At 44.3% G+C, this 23,972-nt stretch overlaps 1 protein-coding gene across 2 annotated transcripts in view; it reads left to right on the top strand.

Moving 5' to 3' along the window:
• The window catches only part of TBC1D1 (TBC1 domain family member 1), a 203,138-nt gene that overhangs the window by 106,148 nt on the left and 73,018 nt on the right, over window positions 1-23,972 (top strand). For both annotated transcript variants that reach the window (XM_081097673.1, XM_081097672.1), the window contains 8 exons: window positions 992-1,510; window positions 3,385-3,474; window positions 5,254-5,358; window positions 6,105-6,234; window positions 8,458-8,549; window positions 14,813-14,923; window positions 19,762-19,890; window positions 21,121-21,207. In XM_081097673.1, coding sequence (XP_080953799.1) covers window positions 992-1,510; window positions 3,385-3,474; window positions 5,254-5,358; window positions 6,105-6,234; window positions 8,458-8,549; window positions 14,813-14,923; window positions 19,762-19,890; window positions 21,121-21,207 — 1,263 coding nt within the window. The remainder of the gene's footprint in view (window positions 1-991; window positions 1,511-3,384; window positions 3,475-5,253; window positions 5,359-6,104; window positions 6,235-8,457; window positions 8,550-14,812; window positions 14,924-19,761; window positions 19,891-21,120; window positions 21,208-23,972) is intronic.

Below are 23,972 nucleotides of genomic sequence, written 5' to 3'. Positions count from 1 at the left end.
GGGTGATGGCTTCTCCAGAGAGGACCTTTGGCTTTGCACTGGCACCAACCTGGGTTTGAATCCAAGGCTAGCCACGTTGGCTGTGCATCCGTGGGCCAGTTAACTTAACCTTGTGGGGTGTGGGCATGTGAATCTTCTAGAGTAGCCCCTCAGATTTAAGAGGTGCTTTATAAATACTACTAGAGGCCCGGTGCACGGAGTCCTGCACTGGTGGCCTGGCCTGTGGGGTTTGGGCCAAAACTGTCTCTCTGACATCCCCCAGGGGTCCCAGATTGTGAGAGGGTGCAGGCCAGGCTGAGGGACCCCACTGGTGCACAACTAGGCCAGGGAGGAGCCGTGGAGGGCTCCAGGGCATGTCCTGCCTGTCTCACCCAGTCCGATCCGCCGGACCCCAGCAGCAAGCTAACATACCAATTGGAGCGCCTGCCCCCTAGTGGTCAGTGTGTGTCATAGCGACTGGTCGACCGGTTGAACGAACGCCTGGACACTTAGAATATTAGGCTTTTATTATATAGGATTCCTCATCTCATCCCTGTGAAAGTTGTGTATTTTGCACCCACGGGAGGGCAGACTTCTTTTTCTAGAACAGGGGTGGGCAAACTTTTTGACTTGAGGGCCACAATGGGTTCTTAAACTGGACCGGAGGGCCGGAACAAAAGCATGGATGGAGTGTTTGTGTGAACTAATATAAATTCAAAGTAAACATCATTACATAAAAGGGTACGGTCTTTTATTTCAATAGTTTTATTCATTTCAAACGGGCCGGATCCAGCCTGCGGGCCGTAGTTTGCCCATGGCTGTTCTAGATGGTCGGTACACTGACAGTGAGACAAGTGCCAAGAAAGGAGTGGACAGATTCCTGTGGGATCCTCCTTTGGTGCCCTGTGATGGAATGTGCAGCGAAGCCGGGGGAGAGCACGGTGTTGGCTCCTTGTGCCCGGGAGTGCCCACTACTCTGTGTTCCAAATAACACTCCTTCCTCTCTCGGCAGGTGCCCGAGATCATCAGCTCCATCCGCCACGCCGGGAGGATCGCCCGCCAGGAGGAGCTGCATTGCCCCTCGGAGTTCGACGACACGTTCTCCAAGAAGTTCGAGGTGCTCTTCTGCGGCCGGGTGACCGTGGCGCACAAGAAGGCGCCGCCGGCCCTGATCGACGAGTGCATTGAGAAGTTCAACCACATCAGCTGCAGCAGGAAAGCCGAACTTGACCTGGTCTCCCAGAACTCCGAGACCAGCAGCCCTGCTGCGGCGCTGTCCTTCACGGATAAGTTCCGATCGGTGCTGCAGCCCGCGGGGCCCACGGAGCAGGGCCGCTGGCCCATGCGCAAGTCCTACTCGCAGCCCGGCCTGCGCTCGCTGGCCTACAGGAAGGAGTTTCAGGATGGGAGCCTGCGGAGTCACAGTTTCTTCACCTCTTTTGATGAAAACGACATTGAGAACCACCTCATCAGTGGACACAATATTGTGCAGCCAACGGATATTGAGGAAAATCGAACTATGCTTTTTACGGTAAAACATCACCAAGCCTCGTGGTCATCCCGTCTTGAGATAAGAAAATCTGCTTTATTGAGTGAAGAAGCTTAGTACATTGCTTTTGGATTTATGTGGAATCCATGTATTTTTATCCTTAATAATTCTTTTCTCAGGATAAAGTCCTTGCTTGAGTCCTAAGCCTTTAAAGTCATCAAGGGGAAGGATAAAGAGAATCCATTTTCTTATATAATTTTTATCTCCCCCAACCATGCTTATAAAGATAACTTTTCAATGTGGAAGGAACACAGTTAATATGTGTAAAAGAGGCCCAGAAAGGGATTTTAAAAAATGTATAGTAATTTCAAGTCATCTGTTTCAACAAAATCTTTTTGGAAAATACTCCCTCCTTGGTATTTTTATTAATGTATAAAGCATTTATGCTTTGTTAAGCAGGGCAATTGGATTTGGAGATGACGGGATATTTGAAATTTATACCCAAACTGAAATGTTAGTTCAGCCAACGGCCTGGTCACTTTTTTCTAGAAGTTTGGTAAACTGATAATGGGCCAAACGGCAGAAAAGGAATTGGCAGGGAGGCTGTCCCTGGCAGGTGGGGTTGCTGCGTGCGCTGCCCTTTCTGGGAGTCCGCTGGGTCTGAGCTGATGCGGGTGGAGCTGTCCCAGCAGGGAGCTGGCCTCTGAAGATGGAGAGAACTGATCATTTGTTGACACCCCCCCCTCCCCTCTGTTGTTCCTTTGACTTAAGGTTGAGCAGAATGACCTTATCTGTCCTGTCCTGTTCTTGTGCCTGACCCAGGGTAGTAAGGAGCTGGCTACTTAGTTTAGTGCTGATGGCTGTATGCAGGTTTGCGATCAAGAGAGTGAGTCAGGGAGCACAGGGCTGACTTCTTCCCGTTTTCGTCATAGACCTAGTGTACTGAAGGGTGCTGCTAGCAGTCACTCTTGTGCTTTCATCTGTATTTTTGAAAAATTTCTCTTGGAGTCTTTGGGAAAGCTGCTCGGTGCATTTATTTTCAAGTACTTATTGTGTGTCCACTGCATACAGGGTCCCTTGCAATACACTGGAAATACAGCAGTGAACAAGACACATGGTCTCCACCCACATGGAGTTTAGATTCTGGAAAGAGAGACCAACAACTGGTTGCAAGTAATGATCTCATTACAGTTGGGATAAATACTGCAAAGGATAAGCAGAGGGTGCTGCCAGAGCCTCGGGGGGCCTGGGGAGGCTTCTTTGAGGAGGTGACTCTCACCGAGCAGAGGTTTCGGTGTGGACAACCAGCAGAGCGTCCTGGGTTCAGGGAGGTGCAGGAGAGGAGGCCCCGGGGGAGGGACGGAGCACAGACAGCAGGTGGCCATGGCGGCTCAGTCCTGGAGCGGAGTCGGCTGTGCTGACTCAGGTCAGTAAGACAGTGTTAAGTTGTGCTAATGCTCTAACTTTACAAAGTCTGGTACGCAGTACAGGAATGCCTAACACAGAGTATGGACTCCACAAAGGGTAGATTATTTTAACAATAATTTTAAAAGACGTAGAAAAAAAGTCATTAGTAAACTGTTTGGGACGTTTTAAAAGACAGTTTCTGTTTTCTGGGAGATTCGCTTACGTAGGAGCTGAGGCGTTGCTTCTGACTTTGGCTATGTGGTTCTCCCATCGCACGGAGGACCGCCGTCTAACGTAGGCGAACGCGCTCAGTGTCCTGCACTACCCGGAACCCGTAGGTTAAATGACAGCCCTGGAAGCGATTTTACACGGCGAGATAGTCAGAATGTTATAGACGCTTGCCCCTTTTATCCTTTATTTCCATGGGTCATGAAATGAGAAAGTTTGTGAGATAAATTTGAATTCAGCTTTCATGAGAAGCTGGTTGCTTTTCTTGTTTGTCTTTTAAGATTGGTCAATCTGAAGTTTACCTCATCAGTCCTGACACCAAAAAAATAGCATTGGAGAAAAATTTTAAGGAGATATCCTTCTGCTCTCAGGTAAGCTCAGATGGGTTGTTGGCTCAATTGCAGGAATTTTTACTGAATTATTTCCATATCTGTCCATCAACGGAAGTGCTAAACGTCACAAGATGTCTGTGTTCTAAGTACTTGATTTGTGTTCTTGCATTTCTTCCTCCTTGGATACGTTAAGGCAAAATGTGAATGTAATTTCGAAATTAAGGATTTTGTTTTTAGAAAGAATAACCTACTGGAGAAAATAGGTCTACTTTTCTTTTTTTCAATTATTGGTGGTAATATTCTCAAGAGATGATTCTTATGTGTATATGTGTATGTCTGTGGGCATGTTATATATATGTGTGTGTGTGTGTGTGTGTGTGTGTGTGTATTCATACATATTTTTAAATAGATACTTATTTCTTCTTTACAAACTTAATAACTTTATTGGGTGCCAATAACATGATTTCTTCTTTCTCAAAATAGAATAGACAGCGATTATTTTTGAGGATGTTTTGCTCAGGATACTGTCTACTTGAGTTCTTTCTTGATAATCTCCCAGCGAGTTCCGTAGATTTTGGAGAATCGATCAGTTATAAATCAGCTGTGCCAGTTTTATTCAGGATCTTCCTCACAACTACGAGGTCACTCAAGATACTGTTTGACGACTTTTTAAACTCTGACTTCTCATTTCCTCACTTCCATTTTCTCTTAATAAGATGATGAAGATCTCATTGTTTATTGATTTATAACATGATCTCCTTAAGGCTTCAAAGGGATTTTTCTCCTCAAAATATGAAACTAAAGACTGTTCCTCAATAGATCAAATAGGGGACCATTTACAAAGGAACGGGTTTTCCAAACCCTGTTCCCCGAGAAGGAACCTCTAGCACGTGCTGCACTTGCTGCTGGAGAACACTGACCAGCCAGCCAGTCCCTGATTGCCACGGACCAGAAAATATCTGATCGAACGTGAGATTCCCCGCAGAACTTTTATCTTGATTTGCTGCTATTTCTATGGAAATGGTAATGCTTAATGTTGGCTTTTTCACGTGATAGTTTTATGATTTCCTCAAGTTTACGTAATCGCCTGACCTTCCCGCGGTCAGCACTCAGACCTCCGCCGGCGGGTGCTCTCAGGAGACCCCACACATGAATGTCTATGGACCATGTCTTCTCTGTAGTAAGGTGCCTCGTAGCTGATACGTTCAAAAAAGTTTAGATATTAATATTTATTAGAAAGGGCTCTTAAAAACGACGATGGAGCCCTAGCCTTAACATCTTATGTTTAAAAGCTTCTCTTTCCTTTGTGATTATAATTTCTGGCTCCTTCTTCATACCAGTTTACTTCAGTATTTGCCCATTTATTGTATAAGTACACGCATGTTTTTTAATCTTTTAACCTTTGTGTCTGTGTGTGTTTGCATGTGTATATGTACGCGTGTGTGTGCATGTGTGTGTATGGTTGTGTTTCTTCATTAATCTGTGGTCTGCTTTTCATTTTCCATGTAGCTTTTTATTCTTTAATACCTCCGAAAAATTCTCATTTTTCTGTGTCAACTTTTCTTTCCTTCCTTTCAGTGCCAAAATGAGCATTAAAAACTCCAGTTGTGAGATCTTATTGTGGGAATAATCAGAGTAGCATTTGAGAAGAACAGTGTTCATCATCATATTTGAGAGGGGTTTTTAGATGTTTACCTGAAATAATAACGTGATGGTGCCCTTTCACGTGGCGTGGTGTAAATTGGCAGTTGCCTTCCTGGCAGCGATGCCTCTTTCCGATTCAGCTCAACGTTCCTTCCTCTCTCCCACCTCCGACAGGGTATTAGACACGTGGACCACTTCGGGTTCATCTGCCGGGAGTCGTCGGGAGGCGGCGGCTTCCATTTCGTCTGTTACGTGTTTCAGTGCACAAACGAGGCTCTGGTAAGCCAGGCGGGCGGCGCTCACATGAACCCTTAGCGACGAGGACTTTCAACCTCATGGAATTTTCTTTCCTTAGCAAAACCGCAGTCTCATTGACATATTGTTATTTGGCTTTACTATTCTTTCATGACTATTTAATTTGCACATATCTGAGATTCACTTGGGTGTGCATTTTCCGTTTTCATTATTTTTTAAGAACTGGCTCACCTGCACCCCCTGGTTTAGCAATTTTAAAATGTCATTTTGGACTTTTGATCAGAGGAATTGGCTTTTTCACTCCGTAACTAATTGGTGCTTTTAGTTTTTCTCATATCCCCTGTAAGAGCCCTGAGCATCTAGGCCAGTGGTTCTCAACCTTCCTAATGCCGCGACCCTTTAATACAGTTCCTCATGTTGTGGTGACCTCCAATTTCATTGTTACAAATTGAACATAATTAAAGCATAGTGATCAATCACAAAAATAATATGTAATTATATATGTGTTTTCCGATGGTCTTAGGCAACCCCTGTGAAAGGGTCGTTCGACCCCCAAAGGGGTCGCGACCCACAGGTTGAGAACCGCTGATCTAGGCAGTGTTTCTCACTTGGTCGGTCATCCTAGCAGTTATGACTGTTACCTGCCAACCTGTGACTCATGATCCAGAAAACTCATAAAATACTAAGTCTTCCCGCAGAGTCCCGAATGCGGAGCCCGCTCACGCTAAGTGGACCTTGCGCTGGCTACCGTCTCTCTCCTCTCTGACCAGGTGGATGAGATCATGATGACGCTGAAACAGGCCTTCACGGTGGCTGCTGTGCAGCAGACGAGAGCGCCCGCCCAGCTGTGCGAGGGCTGCCCCCTGCAGGGCCTGCACAGGCTCTGCGAGCGCATCGAGGGTGAGTGGGGCCCCTTCCGCAGGAGGTGAAGGCCCGGGAGCTAGAGGACCTGCACTCGCTGACAGGTTCCTCCCGATGGAGCCGTAGATTAGTCACTGGGCTGTCCGGCGCAGGGAATGTGTTTCGTGTGTCAGGGACTGTGCCAGGTGCGTGCGATTCGAGCATAGTGGCCGTACCCTGCCTTCTAAGACCTGACATCTTGCCAGGGGAGCACCTGAATTTGCTCTGACAAAACCCATCTGTCCTTGCTGCGCTCTTGCCCACCTGTGAATTGACTCCCTTGGTATCGACACCCTCATGTGTCAGACCACCTGGCTCTCCGGGCAGAAGGGAGGCAGCGAGGGTTTCAGAGTGATCCCCGGAGGCAAACAGACATGGCTCAGATTCTAACTCTGTCCCTTACTTAGCTGACGACCTTGGACAGAATACTTGACTTCACCGCAGCTCAGTTTCTCCATCTACACCTTTGATTACTAGAAATAGTGCCCACTCCAAGGATTATTCTGCGGATCAAATGAGATTTTGTGTGTGGTATTGAGTGAAGTGGCACAGTAATCACTGAAGAAATATTGGCAAAAGAAGGTGGGAGGGACTTCCTGGAAGCTGAGATGGCTGCAGCAGTGTGAGTAGGGGCCGCAGGAGGGAGGGGTCTTGGGGCAGGCTTGGCTACTGTTGGCTCCTGACCTTGGACAAGTCACCTGTCTTCTCTAGACCCCAGCAAGCTCACCTGTGAAGCGGGCCTGATTTCCAAGTTCCTGGTCCAGATTTGCGAGGTGTCCCCTCTTAGCTGTATCTGTGCATCATGGCTCTGAGGCTCTGGAGGACAGGCCAGACGCCTGCCGGGGGCTCACTCTTGGGAGGAGAGGAGAGTGGCAGGTGGATAAGGAGAGGGTCATCCTTGGAATAAAAGCACAGGCATCCCTCAGAGATGTTATGGGTTCAGGCCGGACCACCACAATACAGCAAATATCACAGTAAAAACACGAGTCACATGAATTTTTTGGTTTCCCATGCATATAAAAGTTATGTTTACACTATATTCTGTACTAGCATTATGTCTGAAAAAAAAACAACGTACATACCTCAATTAAAAATACTTTATTGCTAAAAAATGCTAACCATTATCTGAGCCTTCAGCAAGTTGTAATCTTCTTGCTGGAGGTTGCCACAAACCTCCAGCTTGTAAAAATGCAACATCGTCAGAGGGCAGTGAAGTACAGTGAAACGAGGTATGTCTATATGCACAGTGGTTGTTTTCATTTCTTCCTAAATCTCATCGTGTGGAACATTTATCTCTGGCACCAAGAAAAGGCAAGACAGGGTCTGAGCCATGTCTGTGTGGACAAAGAATGTTCCGAAGTATTAGATACTAATGGGCACTAAAACTATGGCTTTATTTTTATAACTTTTTCTCAGAATCCTCTGTAATGGTTATTAAATTGTCGTAAGAATACTAATAAGCAAGTGGTAGTAAGAGGAAAGTAGTTAGTCACATGACTCAATTTTATGTGCGGGAGTATAACATGCAAGAGAAATATGTTGGTCAGTTTTCAAATGGAGCAGTAGTTATTTCTCCTTAAGAAAAGATGTTGAGAGCAAATACTCATGAGAATTTATCATTTTCTTTTTTTTTTAATTTTTAAAATTGAGAGAGAGAAACATCGATTTATTGTTCCACTTATTTATGCATTCATTGGTTAATTCTTGTATGGGCCCTGATTGGGGATCAAACCCACTACCTTGGCATATTGGAATGGTGCTCTAACCATTGAGATACCAGGCCAGGTTGAGAATTTATCGTTTTCTGAGGACAACATTCTGATTGTGTGAAGGATTTTAACATGGAGCAGTGGCCAAAAAGTAATATGGAACCACATAGATCTGAGGTAGAGTCCAAGGTTGTGGTTTCTGGAAATTATATAAACTCTCTGGGTCTCAGTTTCCTTACCTGTAAAATGGGGATAACAAAACCCTCTTCATCAGAGCATGGAATGATATGATGGAGGCCTGATGTTTAAGACAGTACCTGGTCCATTGAGGGCTCAACTAAAAACTGTTAGTTGTTGTCATTGCCATTATCAACTTTATTGGTTAGGGTTTCCATAAAATTTTGAAGGCCTGCAGTGGGTAGGTAGAATGTCAAGAGAATGAGTATAGAAGTGTTCACTCTACCTCATAACTTTTACATGTTTTCATCACTCTTTTTTTTTTTCCTCTTAATAGGAATGAATTCTTCTAAAACCAAACTAGAACTCCAGAAGCACCTGACAACGTTAACCAATCAGGAGCAAGCAATGGTTTTTGAGGAGGTGCAGGTACAGTGGGAGCGGGCCTTTCCATACGGGAAGAAGAGTCAGCAGCCCCTTGTGAAATGTCATTTTTGAGCAATAGGAGACCAGAGCTGTCACGGCCCCCGGAAGTGGCCCCAACTCCGCTTGGTTTAAGCTGGAACGGCCCCGTGGAAGGGCCAGGTTGGAATTGCAGATTCACATCACGTCTTGGTTTTTGAGTGAAAACAACAAAACCAGCGGGGGGTTGGGGGGGGAGTGCTCTCATAAAAATACCATTTCAGAGTGAGAGAAATTACAAAGTGGAAGAACCTCAGCCGGGGACAGGGACCTGGACTTCGTCCCTGAGCGCTCCTCTGCTCCGTGGGAAACCTCTGCCACCCTTCTCCACGGAGTTTGGCTGCGAGTAGGGAGTTGCAGGAGATGCCGTTTTCTACATGATGTTGAACATTAATTGTTCCTCCTGTCTTATTATTTGTTTAGTTTTTTAAATAAATGTAGATGACGCTGTCTCCTTAGAACAGTAGACTATGTCAAACCTAAACAAAATACAGAAAAAAACCAAGCTCGCTGTGTGTGCCTGCACGCCTGGGACCTGTTCATTCTGACTCTTTAATGAGCTCATCAGAAATGTCATGTCTGCTGTGGCCCAGGGCATTTTCTATGGCTTTCTGGCATTTTTTCTAGGGAGTTAAGCACATCAAAACAAAGAATAAATATCTCCTTTTGAGGGGGAGGAGAGCGGCAGAGGTCCTGCGAATAGAGGGGTCGTTAAACCGTAGGAGAAGGCTCCAGCCTCCCTCCTCGCTGGGGGAAAGGCTCAACAGTTAGGGCCCATGGTCTGTTTCCTGTGAGTGTGAAAAAGTAACCACATGTTAAAGCTCTCTTTATCCCCGTGCTCCTCCCGCTGTAAGGCTGGCATATGTAGTAGAAGGAAAACAGAAAGTTTTCTAACTTTTGTAGATAGCTTAGGATGTCATCTTCATGACTTCTAATTGGCTTTACATTTTTCTTCCGAATCCACTTGAGACACACCAATTTGCTTTCCCTTGAAGGATCTTTAGAGTTCCAAGTACACAGTATGTTAGACAGATTGAATGTGATTTGCATGTGGAGTTCATCAATGGGTAAATGGATGAATGGGTGGTAATTTGCTTCTGATAATTAATGCACTTACAAAGTGCTATCAAGTCACTTTGGGGAGCACCCTGCCAGCCAGCGTAGAAGAGGCATATTCCTCCCCAGTGTGAGTTTTCTTTATGTAGACATCACTGTGTAAGTAGCTTTCCCCCAAACAGTGCGATGCATCAGGATAGGAAACTCACATGTTTCTTTCTGCAGCAATGAGAAGTGTCTAATGGATATAATTTGAGATTCTCTTTGACCTGCACAAGTTTTGAGACACTGAGTACATATGGCAAAGAGGCTATAGAGAAAAATGGTGACACAGTTTTACTTTTAAAAGTAAAACTGCACTCAGCCTGGCTGGTGTGACTCAGTGGGTTGAGCGACGTCCCATGCACCAAGAGGTTGCTGCTTCCATTCCTGGTCAGGGCACATGCCTAGGTTTCGTGGCGGGGTGGAGCGTGGGGTGGGGGGTGGGGGGGAGTGTGCAGGAGGCAGCCGATCAATGTTCCTCATCGATGTTTCTGTCTGTCTCTCTCTCCTTCTCCCTTCCTCTCTTTCTAAAAATCAATAAAAACATTTAAAAAATCGTGTACTCAGTTAATCTCCTAAGGCCCCTAGAAGACTAGTTTTTTTTGATTGGTTTAAATACCAAAGGGAAGTCATGGGTTACAAAAGCCAGGTCAGACTTTGTCCTCCGTCAGTATATGTGTGGCTCTTTCTTGAATGATACGAATTTGACATGATCTCTTCTTTAGTCTAATGGCTTATTGATCGTCTTGTTGAATTATTTCCTCAATGCCCATTTGTAGTTTTTGTAAAACATTTTATGAACCACGTCATTGGTTTCTTTTTAGGCAGCAGTGCCTGTTAATGTGTTTGAAAAATCATACGTTTCAAAAACTTCATAAAGAAGAAGGTGGCTTTGTGGGGTCACGAGTCCTCTTATAAGGAGAGTGGCTCATCTCTTCCTCCACACCGTCCTTCCTGGAGGTGGTTTGTTTCTGCAGAACTCTCCCACGGCACACTTCCATAAGACAAATGCCATTACTAGTATTATTGAAATGTGTGTAACGTGATCACCTAAATAGTTATTGAATCATGTTTTTGTAAATAAATGCTCAATGTAAAATAAAATGCAACCCAAACAGAACCATGAAGAAAGAGAGATGAGTGGTTATCGTGCAGATGGTGCCGGAGATGATCACTGCTGCAGACATGCCGACCTGGGGCCAGTGGGTGCTGGGGCCCGTTAGCCTTCCTCTCTCTAGGAGGACTCCTGACGACACTGCACAGCCAGCCACATGTCTGTCTGTCTGGTCTGTTTGAAATGTGTAGTATTGAGTGAAGTCGCACAGTCATCACTGAAGAAATACATCGAACATTTCCAACTGGGCAGGCGTGACAGTGACTCCCAGAGTCTTGCTGGTGTCCCAAGCAGCCGCCTGCTGGCGGAGGTGCCGCGTCCAGGCTGGCCCTCTGAGTCTGAGAAACTGCGTTGAGGCCCAGGGAGGGCGAGGGAAGGAAATGTCTCCAGATCCAACTCTCTTCATCTGAGTGCCTGTGTTTCAGGGGATGACTGCACTCGTCTTGAGTAGATAAATCAAGTGGATGTACATTCATTCAGTAGGTGTCTATGATGGGCTAAACAACACGGCTTTTCACCAGTTAAAGACCAACGGGTAGAAGAGCTATGTTTCATTTTGTAAAGAAAATGGATCACCTCCTTTGGATTTCCTACGGTCTTAAAATGATTTCTTATAGGATTCGATTGCCATGTTTAAAAAAGGTGTCAGAGTGTCCTGTCCCGGTGGGCGCGGCCGTTTTTAGTCATTGGCTCCAAAGACCGCAGGCGCCCGGAGCGCTCAGCGTTCTCAGTCAGCGCTGAGAATTTATCTTTAATTGCATTTACCACCAGTTTGTAGGCTCCTCATAGAAATAAGGTTAAGACACAGGTAACAAAGTTGACTTTGTTACTTAACAGGCAGTTCATTGTTTTCTTATTGTTGTTGTAAACATTGCAGTATAACATAACTGGAGGAAAGTGCACACGTCAGTGGTGTGTAGTTCAGGGGATTTCTTACAAGTTGACCCACCTGTGCACTGGCACCGAGATTTTAACAAAGCAGGAGCATTGCCAACTCCTCAGAACCCTGCCCCGGCTCCTGACACCGTAGATTAAGTTTGAACAAGCAAGTTAATTTTTGACTGAAAAGCGATGTGACCCAGCTTGGTTCCGCACTGTTCTCCTCCTCTGACTTGTCTCTCTGGCCCATGAATGTCTATACAGTGAAACCACCTTTCGGAAACCACGGTTTGCCACGAGGGAGGATGGTGACGTCACGTGGGAGGTAGGGGGAGAAGACACCTCGCTGATCATTTAACTCAATGGAATGGTAGCCCCTACCCGTGTTGTTTTAAGGAAGGGTGTATTCTTGACCTTGTACGCCACCATGAAAACGTGCTTCCTGCTCTAGTGACTTTCCTGTGATGTTTAACGAGCCCGTGACGCGGCCTCTGGCTCTCGGCTTCAGTTTTTAACGTGCAGCAACTGTGCTCACCTGAGCTCTCGTTTCTGGCCTTCTGAATAGTTCCTTGCATATAGCCTTTGAGGAAAAGAAAATGCATCCATAATGCTCTTTATTCCTGCATTCTTAGCCTTTTTTATATATATATTTTGAAATAATGATTATGAAGAATTTCCCCAAGAAAAATACATATTTTCTTGTGAGAGTAGCCGGAAGTTTGCATTAAAAGATGCAAGAGAAGAAAGAGTGGGTCAGCCCTCGCTGCCTGCTTCTGCTGAGGGGCCTCGTGTAATTCCTTTCTGCTCCTCTTTTCTGAACTTTAAAAAAATAAAATGGACTTTATTCTTTAGAGTGGTTTTAGTTTTTCAGTAAATTGGGTGCAAAGTACAGAGTGTTCCCATGTAAGCTCCCACCTCTGTGCCTCCCACCCCAGCCAGTTTCCCCTGTTAATAACATGTGGCCTAAGTGAGGTACATTTGTTACCATTGATGATGCATTATTATTCACTAAAGTCCACAGTTTACCGGGGCTCACTCTCGGTGTGGTACATCTGTAGGTTTGACAGATATATAAAGATGTGTGTACACCGTTATGGTATCATCCAGAACTGTTTCACTGTCCTAAAATTCCTCTGCATTTTGCCTGTCCCTCCCCCCGCCCCCCCCCCCCCCGCCCCATCTCCAGTCCTCCAAACCCCAGGCAACCACTGATCTTTTTACTGTCTCTGGTTTCGTCTTTTCCACATTGTCATATAGTTGGAATCATACAGACTATAGTCTTTTCAGATTGGCTTCTTTCACTTAACAATATGCATTTAAGGTTTCCATAGGTCTTTTCATGGCTTGATAGCTCTTTTTTTTTTTTAGCGCCGAATAATATTCCATTGTCTCGAATGGAACAGTTTATCCATTCATCCACTGAAGGAGGACATCTGTGTTGCTTATAACTTTTGGCTATTATAAATCTGCTGTAAACATTTACATGCAGGTTTTTGTGTGGACATAAATTTTCAAATCATTGGGGAAAATTCTAAGCAGTGCAATCGCTCGATTGTATGATGAGAGTGTGTTTAGTTTTGTAAAAAGCTGCCAGCTGTCTCTAAAAGTGGGTGTGCCATTTCCACTCCCACTGAAAGCGAATGAGTTGCGATAGCTTCCTGGGCTTTTAAACTCACAGATCCGCATTACCTCCCTGGGTCGGCAGGGCTAAGCTGGGATTGTGGTCCTCACCACCACTTTCCTTTACTGAAGATCTGATGGGACCTTCCCCTGGAGAAATCCACTTGTTGAATAAAGCGTGTATAGTTTTATAACATCAAGGTTCATGGCTTGGAATCCAGGTGGGGAGCATCTGTTCTAGCTTCTAAAATTTTTAATCCTTAAATCTGAAATTTGAAAGAACAGAAGGTCCTCAATAATAATAATAAAAAAAAACCCCTTCTACTTATTCACTGTATTTTCCTTGAGTAACAGGAACAACTTATTTTTTAAAGTGGACTTTTTCTTTAAGAGATCGACTGTCAGAAGGTCTAGGTTAGTGTTGCCTTTCCTTCTAAAACCCATGGCATGAAGGGTGAAATCATTGTTCCTTCGTTAGCTGGGGGAGGAGGTTGCTAAGAGTAGCATTGACCCAGACTCGGATGCTTGTAGAGTGGGTCCATTTATCGCACCCCGACTTTGCTTCAAAGGGCAGGCTACAAGTTTGGAGTAGGGGGAGAGGTCCAGGAGCCGGACAATGGATAATTGTCCATCTAAAAAAGATGCATTTCCGAAGTTTACGGACTAGACGTTTTGTGTATCTCCAGAGCAATTCAGCTTTGTTTTCTTCATATTCAGTGAAAAGAAGCCATTAAGTTGGATGGTCTTTTAAAAATGAACTCTGACTGGTAATTTCAAATCCAAGGACTGGGAGCTGGAGGAGACCGTTAGTGTGTCTCGTCCACCAGCTTCATTTGAACGAACGAGGAAGCTAAGATTAAACTACGCCTTTGGTCACACGTCCAGGCAGCACCCTGGGCCTCCAGGTCCTCATTCCGGCTCCCCTGTGCTTTGTCACCACCCTGCCTGAAAAGTAAAGGATGTGGAGAGAATTTTTTAAATAGAAAAAAAAAAAATGGCGTCAGGCCCATGACATTTTGTGTGCGAGTTCATGCCTTGTGGCAGAAAGTGCTTGCTGACGAACACATGTGACATATAGAACCATGACCCTGGGCCCAGCCGCCCTTTTCCTTTCCATTTCACTAACCATCAGAGTTTATAAATGTGTAGCCATGATGGCTCTTTGACCTCTGGGTGTTTACACAGATTTTGTTCTTTTCTTCTGTTTTCAAGACTATTTGTTTATTAAATATTTTGACTATGCCTCGATCTGATGTGAAATATTTATTTTAGGCATAAGGACATCAGAGGGCAAAAGCTAAATCTGGCCCACCAGCTAGTTCCACTGTTTCTTTTAAAAAATTATCTCCCTTTTTGGGATCATTGGTGCCCCCTAGTGAGATGATTGGGTAAAAACAGTAATTAGTGAATGGAAGGACACAGTTGGTTAGCATTTCCAAAGGAATGATTTAAGCAGTTTTGTTGACAATAAAAAAATAAATGTAATATCTTCTTCTTTTTCTTTTTTTTTTTTTTTAAGAAATTAAGACCAAGAAATGAGCAGCGAGAGAATGAATTGGTTATTTCTTTCCTGAGATGTTTATATGAAGAGAAGCAAAAAGTTCACATCCATATTGGGGAGGTAAAGCAGGTATGGCATTTTTTTCTCTTCTCGCAATTTTACCAGGACACGGTGTAAAAAAGTCCTGAGGATGTGCCGAAGCTCTGGAAGCTGTTTTTGCCCCTGTGTTTTATTTGTATTTGTTATACACGTAGGGAAAATTTGGGAATATTCAGACTGTGCTGGAGACGGTGAGACATTTCTGCGCCATAGAGGGGGTGGAGTGACGTTTCAGAGAACCTACTGCCACCAGCTCCCCAATCGCAGGGAGCCAGCCTCTGCCACCTCCCCTCTCTCCCTGTCAGAGTGGGAGCGACATCATAAAGCACTTTCGGAGCTGCATGAAGTGCGTGGAGGGCCTTCGTGCATGCAGGCTGTGTGCATGTCAGCTAGCACCACTGCAAAGCCAGACAGAACCCTAGAGAGCCTGGTCCTGTGCTAGTCAGATGGGAAACGTCCATTGATCCCCTTTCACACGATGGAGGCGCCCAGTCTGCCGCCCTCTGCTCCTGTCCACAGCTTTGTTTGGCTTTCCTGTTTGAGGGGTGCTGTGTCGTGCTGGCGCTGCCCGCGGGTCTCTGTCTTTGAGGAGCTGCTAGTTTGGGGTTCAGTACACACAGTGCCGTGGACCACTTTTGTGTGTCTTTTGTATTCTGTGGAAGTGAGCTCATAATAACCAGCATTGCTTCAAAACATGCATTTCATATTTTTTTAAAAATATATTTTATTGATTTTTTTTTTTACAGAGAGGAAGGGAGAGGGATAGAGAGTTAGAAACATTAATGAGAGAGAAACATTGATCAGCTGCCTCCTGCACACTCCCCACTGGAGATGTGCCCGCAACCAGGGTACATGCCCTTGACCGGAATTGAACCTGGGACCCTTCAGTCCGCAGGCCGATGCTCTATCCACTGAGCCAAACCAGTTACGGCTGCATTTCATATTTGTTTAAATTACGTGTAGGCAGTAAATCTAGAGAAAAATCAGTGAAGGATGTTTAAAAAAATACTCAATTTTCCAAATTACGTAATAGCCTTTTAAAAAGAACACCAATGCTCGTTCTAAAGGCGCTGCCCCATAAACAGCCCCTGCTTTTCTGGTAACCTCACCATGACGCAGTTTAACTGGGATGCACGCGTAGCAGCTCTCCCCATTGGGTTTCTACCTTCCTGAACTCTCAGAGCTCACGTACAGTGTCTGGCAATGTTTTTAATCTCATTGGCCAGCTATCGGCTCCCTCAGCAGTGGTGCGAATGCCAGTACACTGTCTGTGTCCTTGGCCTTTGACCTTTGTGGTTGACATTCCTCCCTTCCACACACCCTTCAGATGGTGTGTGCGCCTCCTGTCCACTTTGGGATGGATCACTCCATCTAAGTTTTCAGTTAATTCTCTAGTTCCATTTTCAACCTATTTGTTCTTATTTCCATTGCTTCGCCCCCCCCCCCCCCGCTTTTGTAGCATTAATAGTTTTTCCTTGTTCTGATTTCCCCCCCCTAACTTGTTCCAACAGGAAATTGGTCATTTGAGATGATTTGTAACTGCTAGAGGGAAATAAAGCACTTAGGGTGGATGGAAAGTTTTGACCTACGTGCCAGTTCACTTTCAAGGAATAGGTAGTATCTTTATGATTTGGGCATAGATTAGTCCAGTGGAGAAATATATTTAATAGTTTTTTTCCATGTGAAAATGTCAGATAATTGAATGTGAAAGAGACCAAGCCTCAGCACGTGGAACTGGCGCCTGGGCAGTACTTTCTCTGGAGGCTCCTAAACATTCTGGCATCTAGGAGGCTCACGTCTGCCTGCAAAGAAGACACCCTGGTCCCAGATGTGTTTGGGTGTCCCCAGCATCATCTTCAAGGGAGAGGGATAGAGAGTTAGAAACATTGATGAGAAAGAAACATCGATCAGCTGCCTCCTGCACACCTGCTACTGGGTATGTGTCTACAACCAAGGTGCATGCCCTTGACTGGAATCGAACCTGGGACCCTTGAGTCCTCAGGCTGACGCTCTATGCACTGAGCCAAATTGGTTAGGGCAAGGCTTTTAGCCAATGTTTTCTTCATGTATCAAAACAATACACTCTAGCCCTAGCTGGTTTGAGTGGATAGAGTGTTGGCCTGCAGACTGAAGGGTCCCAGGTTCGATTCTGGTCAAGGGCACATGCCCCGGTTGCAGGCTTGATCCCCAGTGAAGGGCATATAGGAGGCAGCCGATCAATGATTCTCTCTCATCATTGATGTTTCTATCTCTCTCACTCCATTTCACTCTGAAATCAATAAAAAAATATTTAAAAAAAAATCACCGTGACTGGTTTGGCTCAGTGGATTGAGCGTTGGTCTGCGGACTGAAAGGTCCCAGGTTCGATTCCAGTCAAGGGCATGTAACTTGGTTGCAGGCACATCCCCAGTGGGAGGTGTGCAGGAGGCAGCTGATAGATGTTTCTCTCTCATCGTTGTTTCTAACTATCCCTCTCCCTTCCTCTCTGTAAAAAATCAATAAAATATATTAAACAACAACAACAACAACAATCCACTCTAAATGCTTCCATTTTATGAAAACGTGTGTTATGGGTTTGAAAGCACATCCACGGTCTCTTAACTTTGTGAGTGAACAGGTGTCGGTCAAAGGCAGTCCCAGGAGGCCCGGTGGATAATCCCCTTTGCTCTGGAGGCTGCTGAGAGTCAGGTCAGGCGCTTGTTCTTGGTAAATGATTGCACAGGACCAGTTGCAACAAGTAAGGCACCTGCCCACGGTGTGTGATGCTTAGCAGGCACTGGGAATTTGTTGAGTGCACCTGTAAGTTCAGGTGTGTGTTTCCCATGGGCCCTTCTGCTGATCACTGCTCACGCATTCATTCCTCAGCAAGCAGGTATGGGTTGTGCAGAGCATGCTCAGTGTACTCAGTGAAAACACGAAAATAAGTAATAATCCTCCTTCTTGAAGTTCTGAGCTAAGCCGTTCTTTTAATGCATGTGCTAATTCTCATAGAAGTAAAACTCTGATGACTGGACAAAGCCGAATGGAGCTCTGATCCGAATCGTTTCTCTTTTATGCTTTGAAAAATGTATAACATTCATTGGCGAATTAGGATTTCATTATGTCAAAGAAGATGTAAGGTCTTTGACCAGCGAATAACTGAATAAAATAAAAAATACTTAATCACAGTTGGAATCAGAGGAAGACAAGTTGAGATATTCATACCCAGGCCGCTGGCAGAAATTTAAAAATCTGACACTATCACGTAAAGGTGAACTCTCATTTGCTGATGCTTGGAATATGAATTGGTGCCATTTTAAGGGAGAGAAATTTGACAGGATCTAGTGTAGCTGAAGATGCATAGACCCAGTGACCTAGCAAGGACATCCCTAGTTCCTTGTAAAAACTTCTCATGTGTGGTAAGGAGCTATGTACAAGACAGGTTACTGCAGTCTCTTTTGTAAAAGCAAAAAAGGGAGTCAATGTTTAACAACAGGAATATGAATAAACTTCTATGATTATACATTTTGATTGAAGTGAGTAAATCAAAGAACCTTTGTTGATATGGAAATCTAAAAGAAAACATTGAAAGAAAAATGGTAATTATAGAAGGGTATGCACAGGATGATATATTCATTTAAGCTTCAACTACATGTAAACCAACATGTATGTTTTATGGCTACATACATTTATGAAAGTACAAAAATGTGAGTTGATGTGATAAACACCCAATTCAGAAGAGGGGTTATTTCTGCAGATAAAGGAGAGTGATTCAAATATGTTTGTCATTTTCTTCTATTAAAAGTGGAAAGCAAATGGAGAGACTAGCTAGTAAGACACTTACTGAGATTCAGGTGTGTTTAAAGTGCTTTAATGTGTATTAACGTATTTAAATCTTGTAACTGCTCTGTGAGGAAAGTCCATTGGGCATCCTCAGTCTGCAGGTAGAGGAACCGAGAGAGGCAGCAGGTAATAGTAACCTGCCCGAGGCCACATAGCGACGGAGAGCAAGGAGGCATCTCCCTGGGCATTGAGTGCCAGAGCCCAAACCCCTCACTGTTCTTGGCCAAAGGGGCACCAGGGTTATGTAAAACCATCAGGTAACACTTCAGAGAATTAGGAAGCAATGTATCTATGGATTTTGTAGGTTTTAAAGAAATATGCCTCTCTCTTAATAAATGACATTAAACTTCTCTTAGTGGTTGGCAAACACACTCCATTTTGTTGTCAGTTTCCTGTTATGGTCAGTTAAGGGAGAGAAGCCTGGTGGCAGAGGAGAATGAAAGAGGTGATGGAAACAGTAGGTGGGGGGAAGACAGCTCTCAAGAAAGCAATGAACGATTGGCATCGGCAGACAGAGGTATTCTTCAGTTGGTAAACTTATTTTATCCTACCCTCCGAAATGCCCCAAAAGGTAAATTGTTACTTCACTTTGAAAAGCTAACCATGGCTACCTTTGTACCAGAAGCTGTGCCCCATGCTTTACTGGCTCTACCTGTTTTAGTCTCACAACACAGCCTTATGATTAGATCTTGAGGTTGGGCTCAATTTACAGGGGAGGAAATTGCAACCCAGAGAAAGCAAGTAACTTGCACAAGGCCGGGTAGTGAATGACGTTTCTCTGCTCCAACTACAGAGCACAAGCTCTAAACGGCTTTGCTGCGTGGCTTCCAAGCAAAGTTCTCGGTTTCGTTTGGATCAGGTAAAGCAACTCTTTGAGGCAAAACTATTTCCTGGACTTGTAGCCCTGTCACTGAGGAGCAGGTGAGATGAGGGTAGGCTTAATGGCCTGGGGTCAAAAAGATGCACCCAAGAGATTTTTTTCATTCCTTTAAAAAGGAAAAAAGAAAGGAAGTTGTGGCTCAACTTTCCATTGTTTCATTTTTTAGACAACACAGATTGCAGCAGAGAATATTGGAAGCGAATTACCATCCAGTGCCACTCGATTTAAGCTCGACATGCTGAAAAACAAAGCGAAGAGATCTTTAGCGGAGTCTTTGGAAAGTATTTTGTCCCGGGTAAGTAGCATAATTTCTCCTGATTTAAGTCACTTTTTAAAGGAGTGTCTGATTTAATTTGTTACTTTTATTCACTTTGTGCTCATCATAAAGTATAGAAGGTGAAATCTTTTTTAATGTCTTCTCAATCTTACAACATTGTTATCTACACTTTAATTTCAGTTTTTAACCTGGCATGGGTGAAACAAATTTTTTGTATTATGTTATATGTAACCCCATGGAAATTTTTGTCTCTCCCCGAAATGCTGTTCATTGGCTAGTTCCTATAAAGGCCACAGGTAAGATGCACCCAGTGTGGGTTCCGTTCTTCCTGGTGTCACTTGGAACAACGTAAGAATCCAGCTTCTGTCCGCAGGTCTTGTTTTGTACCTGGAACTCTGAGGCAGGGTCAGCAAACTACAGCCATCAGAGCAAACACCACCCACCTCCCATTTCTGTACGTGGAGGGTAATTGAGGCACAGCCACGTCCGTTCACTCACCGGTCGTCTGAGGCTGCTTTTGTGCAGAGTGGAGTAGTTGCCATGGACACCACATGGCCCATAAAGTGTAAGAGATTTGTTTTCTGGGCCTTTACAGAAAGGTGTGTGGACTGCAGCTCTACAGGCATAGAAATAGGAAGTATACATAGGCACTGATATGGGAGTTCTTTAAGAAATCCCACTCTCCCACCCCCAGTGATTATAAATGGCATTTCTCAGAAATCAAAGTGTGATAACCTTTCTGGAGCTTGCAACATCATCTTACAGTTCTTTTTTTATTTTCGGACCCACTTTAAAAAAAACAAGCTGTATTTTTTTAAAGTTAATTTTTATTTTGTTTGAAAATGCTTCTGAGAATTTTGCAGCATCCTTAGACATAATTAAAAACAGTCCATTTACAAAGCCGGGGGTGGGTGGCTGTCTTTGAGAGTCCCACATGCACAGAATGTTGTGAGTGTCATACAGCCAGCGGGTTACAATGACAATTCATAAATGAATAGTCTCTTCTTCCTTCCTATTAAAACTGCCAATCGACTGATCCACAAGGTGTTCTGGAGCATTTAGGTTGGTGTGCTATTTAAAAAAAACAAAAGACAGAAATGTTGGCTGTCTTAATGTATATGTGTGCTTAGCAGCATTTCTCAGGAGATGCATTTTTCCTGACTTTCCTTACAGAAACCACGATGCAGCTAGCTGATGCTTTTGCAGAAGCCTCAGGGGTCATAACTCAACTGCCTTTTCTTTACATAGGGCAATAAAGCCAGAGGCCTTCCGGAACATTTTGCCAGCCTGGATCTGGATGGCTCCGTGTCTAGCACGTTAAATAACACCACCAAAGTAAGCACCTTTTTCTTTCTATGATGCCCTTAAGAAGCCAGCAAATAGGCCATGTTCCTCTTGTCTCTACAGGGCCTAGCTAAAGGGACAAAGAGGCCTCCTATCTCCACTCAAGGAAAGTTTGGTGGTTTCAGTCCTCGTGGTGCCGTGGAGGCTGGCCACGCAGTTAGACATGACACAGACGTCTCATGTGGCTCAGCAGATGCCAGTCCCTAAGCAGAGAAGCGAGATCACACACTCAGACCACTGAGATCAGATTTGCTGCAAGCCACAGCGGATTTCTTTCCCAAGTAGCTTTTCCAGGATTAAAAATAACTGAAATTGGGCAAACCTCAGAAGTGGGTTTGTGAATTCTGAGAAGTATGCAGCTCAAATTCCTGGACCTCACTTTACCCTCCAGCTGGCTCTGCGATTGTGATTAGACATTTCTCTTCGATTGATTGATTGATTTTTTCATTTCTGTTCTACTTAAATAAGCCGCCACGCTCTAGTCTGTGCCTCTGCCACAAGTACGGCTTGGTGACAGTGACCCAGCAGTGGTTCTCTTTGGTGACAAACCTGTGTCCTTGTTTTAGTTTCTTGCTTTCTAGACATTTAAGCCTTTGGTTAGTTCAACTTGTTAACCACCAACACGTGGGTTTCGGGTTTTGTGCTAAGGAGGCCAGCATTCCTTCTGCTACCCAAGGGCTGCAGATTTAAGAAAGAGGGAACTTTTGTGGCGGCCAGCGCCTTCGCACAGCGACTCCAAGATCTTCTGAGATCCCTACTGGGCTCATGGCTTTTGAAGTTTTTAGATCATAACCAACAGTAAGAAACACATGCAACACTGCGAAATGGTTCACAAACACATACATACACACTCACACAAAAGTTTCACAAAATTAAAATTTCACAAAACAGTGTTCACTGTAAACAGTGTGTGACACATGCTGGTATTCTCTCTTCTGTTTGAAAAGTGTTCACGGCACAGCTCTCAATTGGCATCACTGTCTGCTGACGTGCTCCCATCTGCAGAGTGAGGAACTCTACCTTCCATGAGTGCTTCTCAGATCCTGGGGGCGTCTTGAATGGGTTCTGGTTAAAATGCAGACTCTGATGCCACAGGAGGCCAGAGACTCTGAACTCTGACAAGTGCCAAGGCTTTGTCCATGTGTGGTCGGGGAACCGACTTTGGGGAGTGAGACCCTAGACACCAGTCTTCCGAGTATGATTTCTGAGTTAAAATCTAGCAGAAGTGTCAAGGTCAACTGCCCTTCATTCACTCTGTACTGATTGTACCTCATGATTCATTTCAAGTTTGGAAACATTATAGTTTCTCTGCTGTATACAGATGGCTGGACAGGGCCTTGCCCTGTAGGAACTTGTCTGGTAGGAGAGGTGACAGGCCCACAAGTAACACCAGCATCTGGTAGGAGCCCTGGGAGTTTGGATGAGAGACGGTGGTGGCCTCGTGGTCACAGTGAGGGGAGAGGGACTTATTTTTGGTCAGTGGAACCAGGGGAAGTTTGGAGAGGAGAACAGTGAGGCTTTTGAATGGAATCTTGAAGAAAGGGTAGGAAGTGTCCCTGTGGGAGTGGACGGGGAAGAAGGTGTTTCAGACAGACCACTGCGCATAAAGATAACTGTGACGACATGCATGTCACTCAAGGGACTTTTCCAGAAAGTCTTGCTTGTTTTTTATTCTTCTCCAAAACACACATCTGGGAATATACACATAGCTTGAGTTTCTAGGGTAGTTTTAGGAGAAGTGCAGCTTTTCAGAAGCCGCCGGTGTGTATTGTGTGTGTATATGTGCACTTCTTTAGACCTTTTTTTCACCCTGAGGTAGAGAAACTGTTATAAAGTTGCACATTTAATGCAATTGGATCTCTCCCAATACATTAATCACCTAGGAGTTGCAAAGGAGCTGGATATCCGAGTGGCCCTTTCAGGTGTAAGTTTAAGCTAAGGGTTAGTTAGCCCTTTCATAGACTGTGGAGGATGTTAATGAGAATTGAGGTGAACAGGTCTGCATGGTGGAGATTGTTTGCTGTGATGTAGTGTCTTAGACAAATTTTTAAATCCTTGCCTGAAAAGGATCCTTGGAACTATAGAAGAATAACATATTTTAGTTATGTTTAAAATATTATTCCATAGTTTGCTGGGAATTAAACTTTTCCCATCTAATTCCTACAAAATTAAGTGTATATAATCTCTCCCCTCAATCCACATAAATTAAAATCCTTAGTACCTGTCATCTGAAAGGTACTCAAGTAGGGAGGGATGGGTGCGGGATGGAGGGGATCAATGGGGGAAAAAAAAACCAACAAACAAAGGGGACCTCTGTGATACTTTCAACAATAAAGATAAATTTTAAAAATAAGTAAATAAAAGGCACTCAACTAGATAGCAAATGAACAGAGAGAATGTAGATTCTCCAGTCCACTGTTAGATGCATTCATTCCTTTTTACTCTTTTCATGTTGATTAATTTAACCCTTCTGGCAATTTCAGAAGGGACGAGTTGGCACACTTCCTCTTATTTTATATTTTTTGATTTGAGAAAAATATGTTGGCCACATACCAAGTTCTGGGAGTGCAGTGCTAAGCATCAGTTTGAGGGGTAGTAGTTCATGCCTTGGAAAAAGTATGTGTTTTGAAAATCTATAGTATTGCACTATTGTCATGATTCTCAACAAATGTTTGAGGGCCTACTCAGTAAGTTCATGGAGTACCTAACAAAACAATACCTTACATTTGTGTCACATTTTACAGTGAGCAGAGTAC

Source organism: Myotis nattereri (assembly GCF_964212035.1).
Source record: "Myotis nattereri genome assembly, chromosome: 1".
Classification (NCBI taxonomy): domain Eukaryota; kingdom Metazoa; phylum Chordata; class Mammalia; order Chiroptera; family Vespertilionidae; genus Myotis; species Myotis nattereri.
The sequence above is the reverse complement of the archived record's forward strand: the minus strand, read 5'-3'. Positions and strand labels throughout refer to the sequence as shown.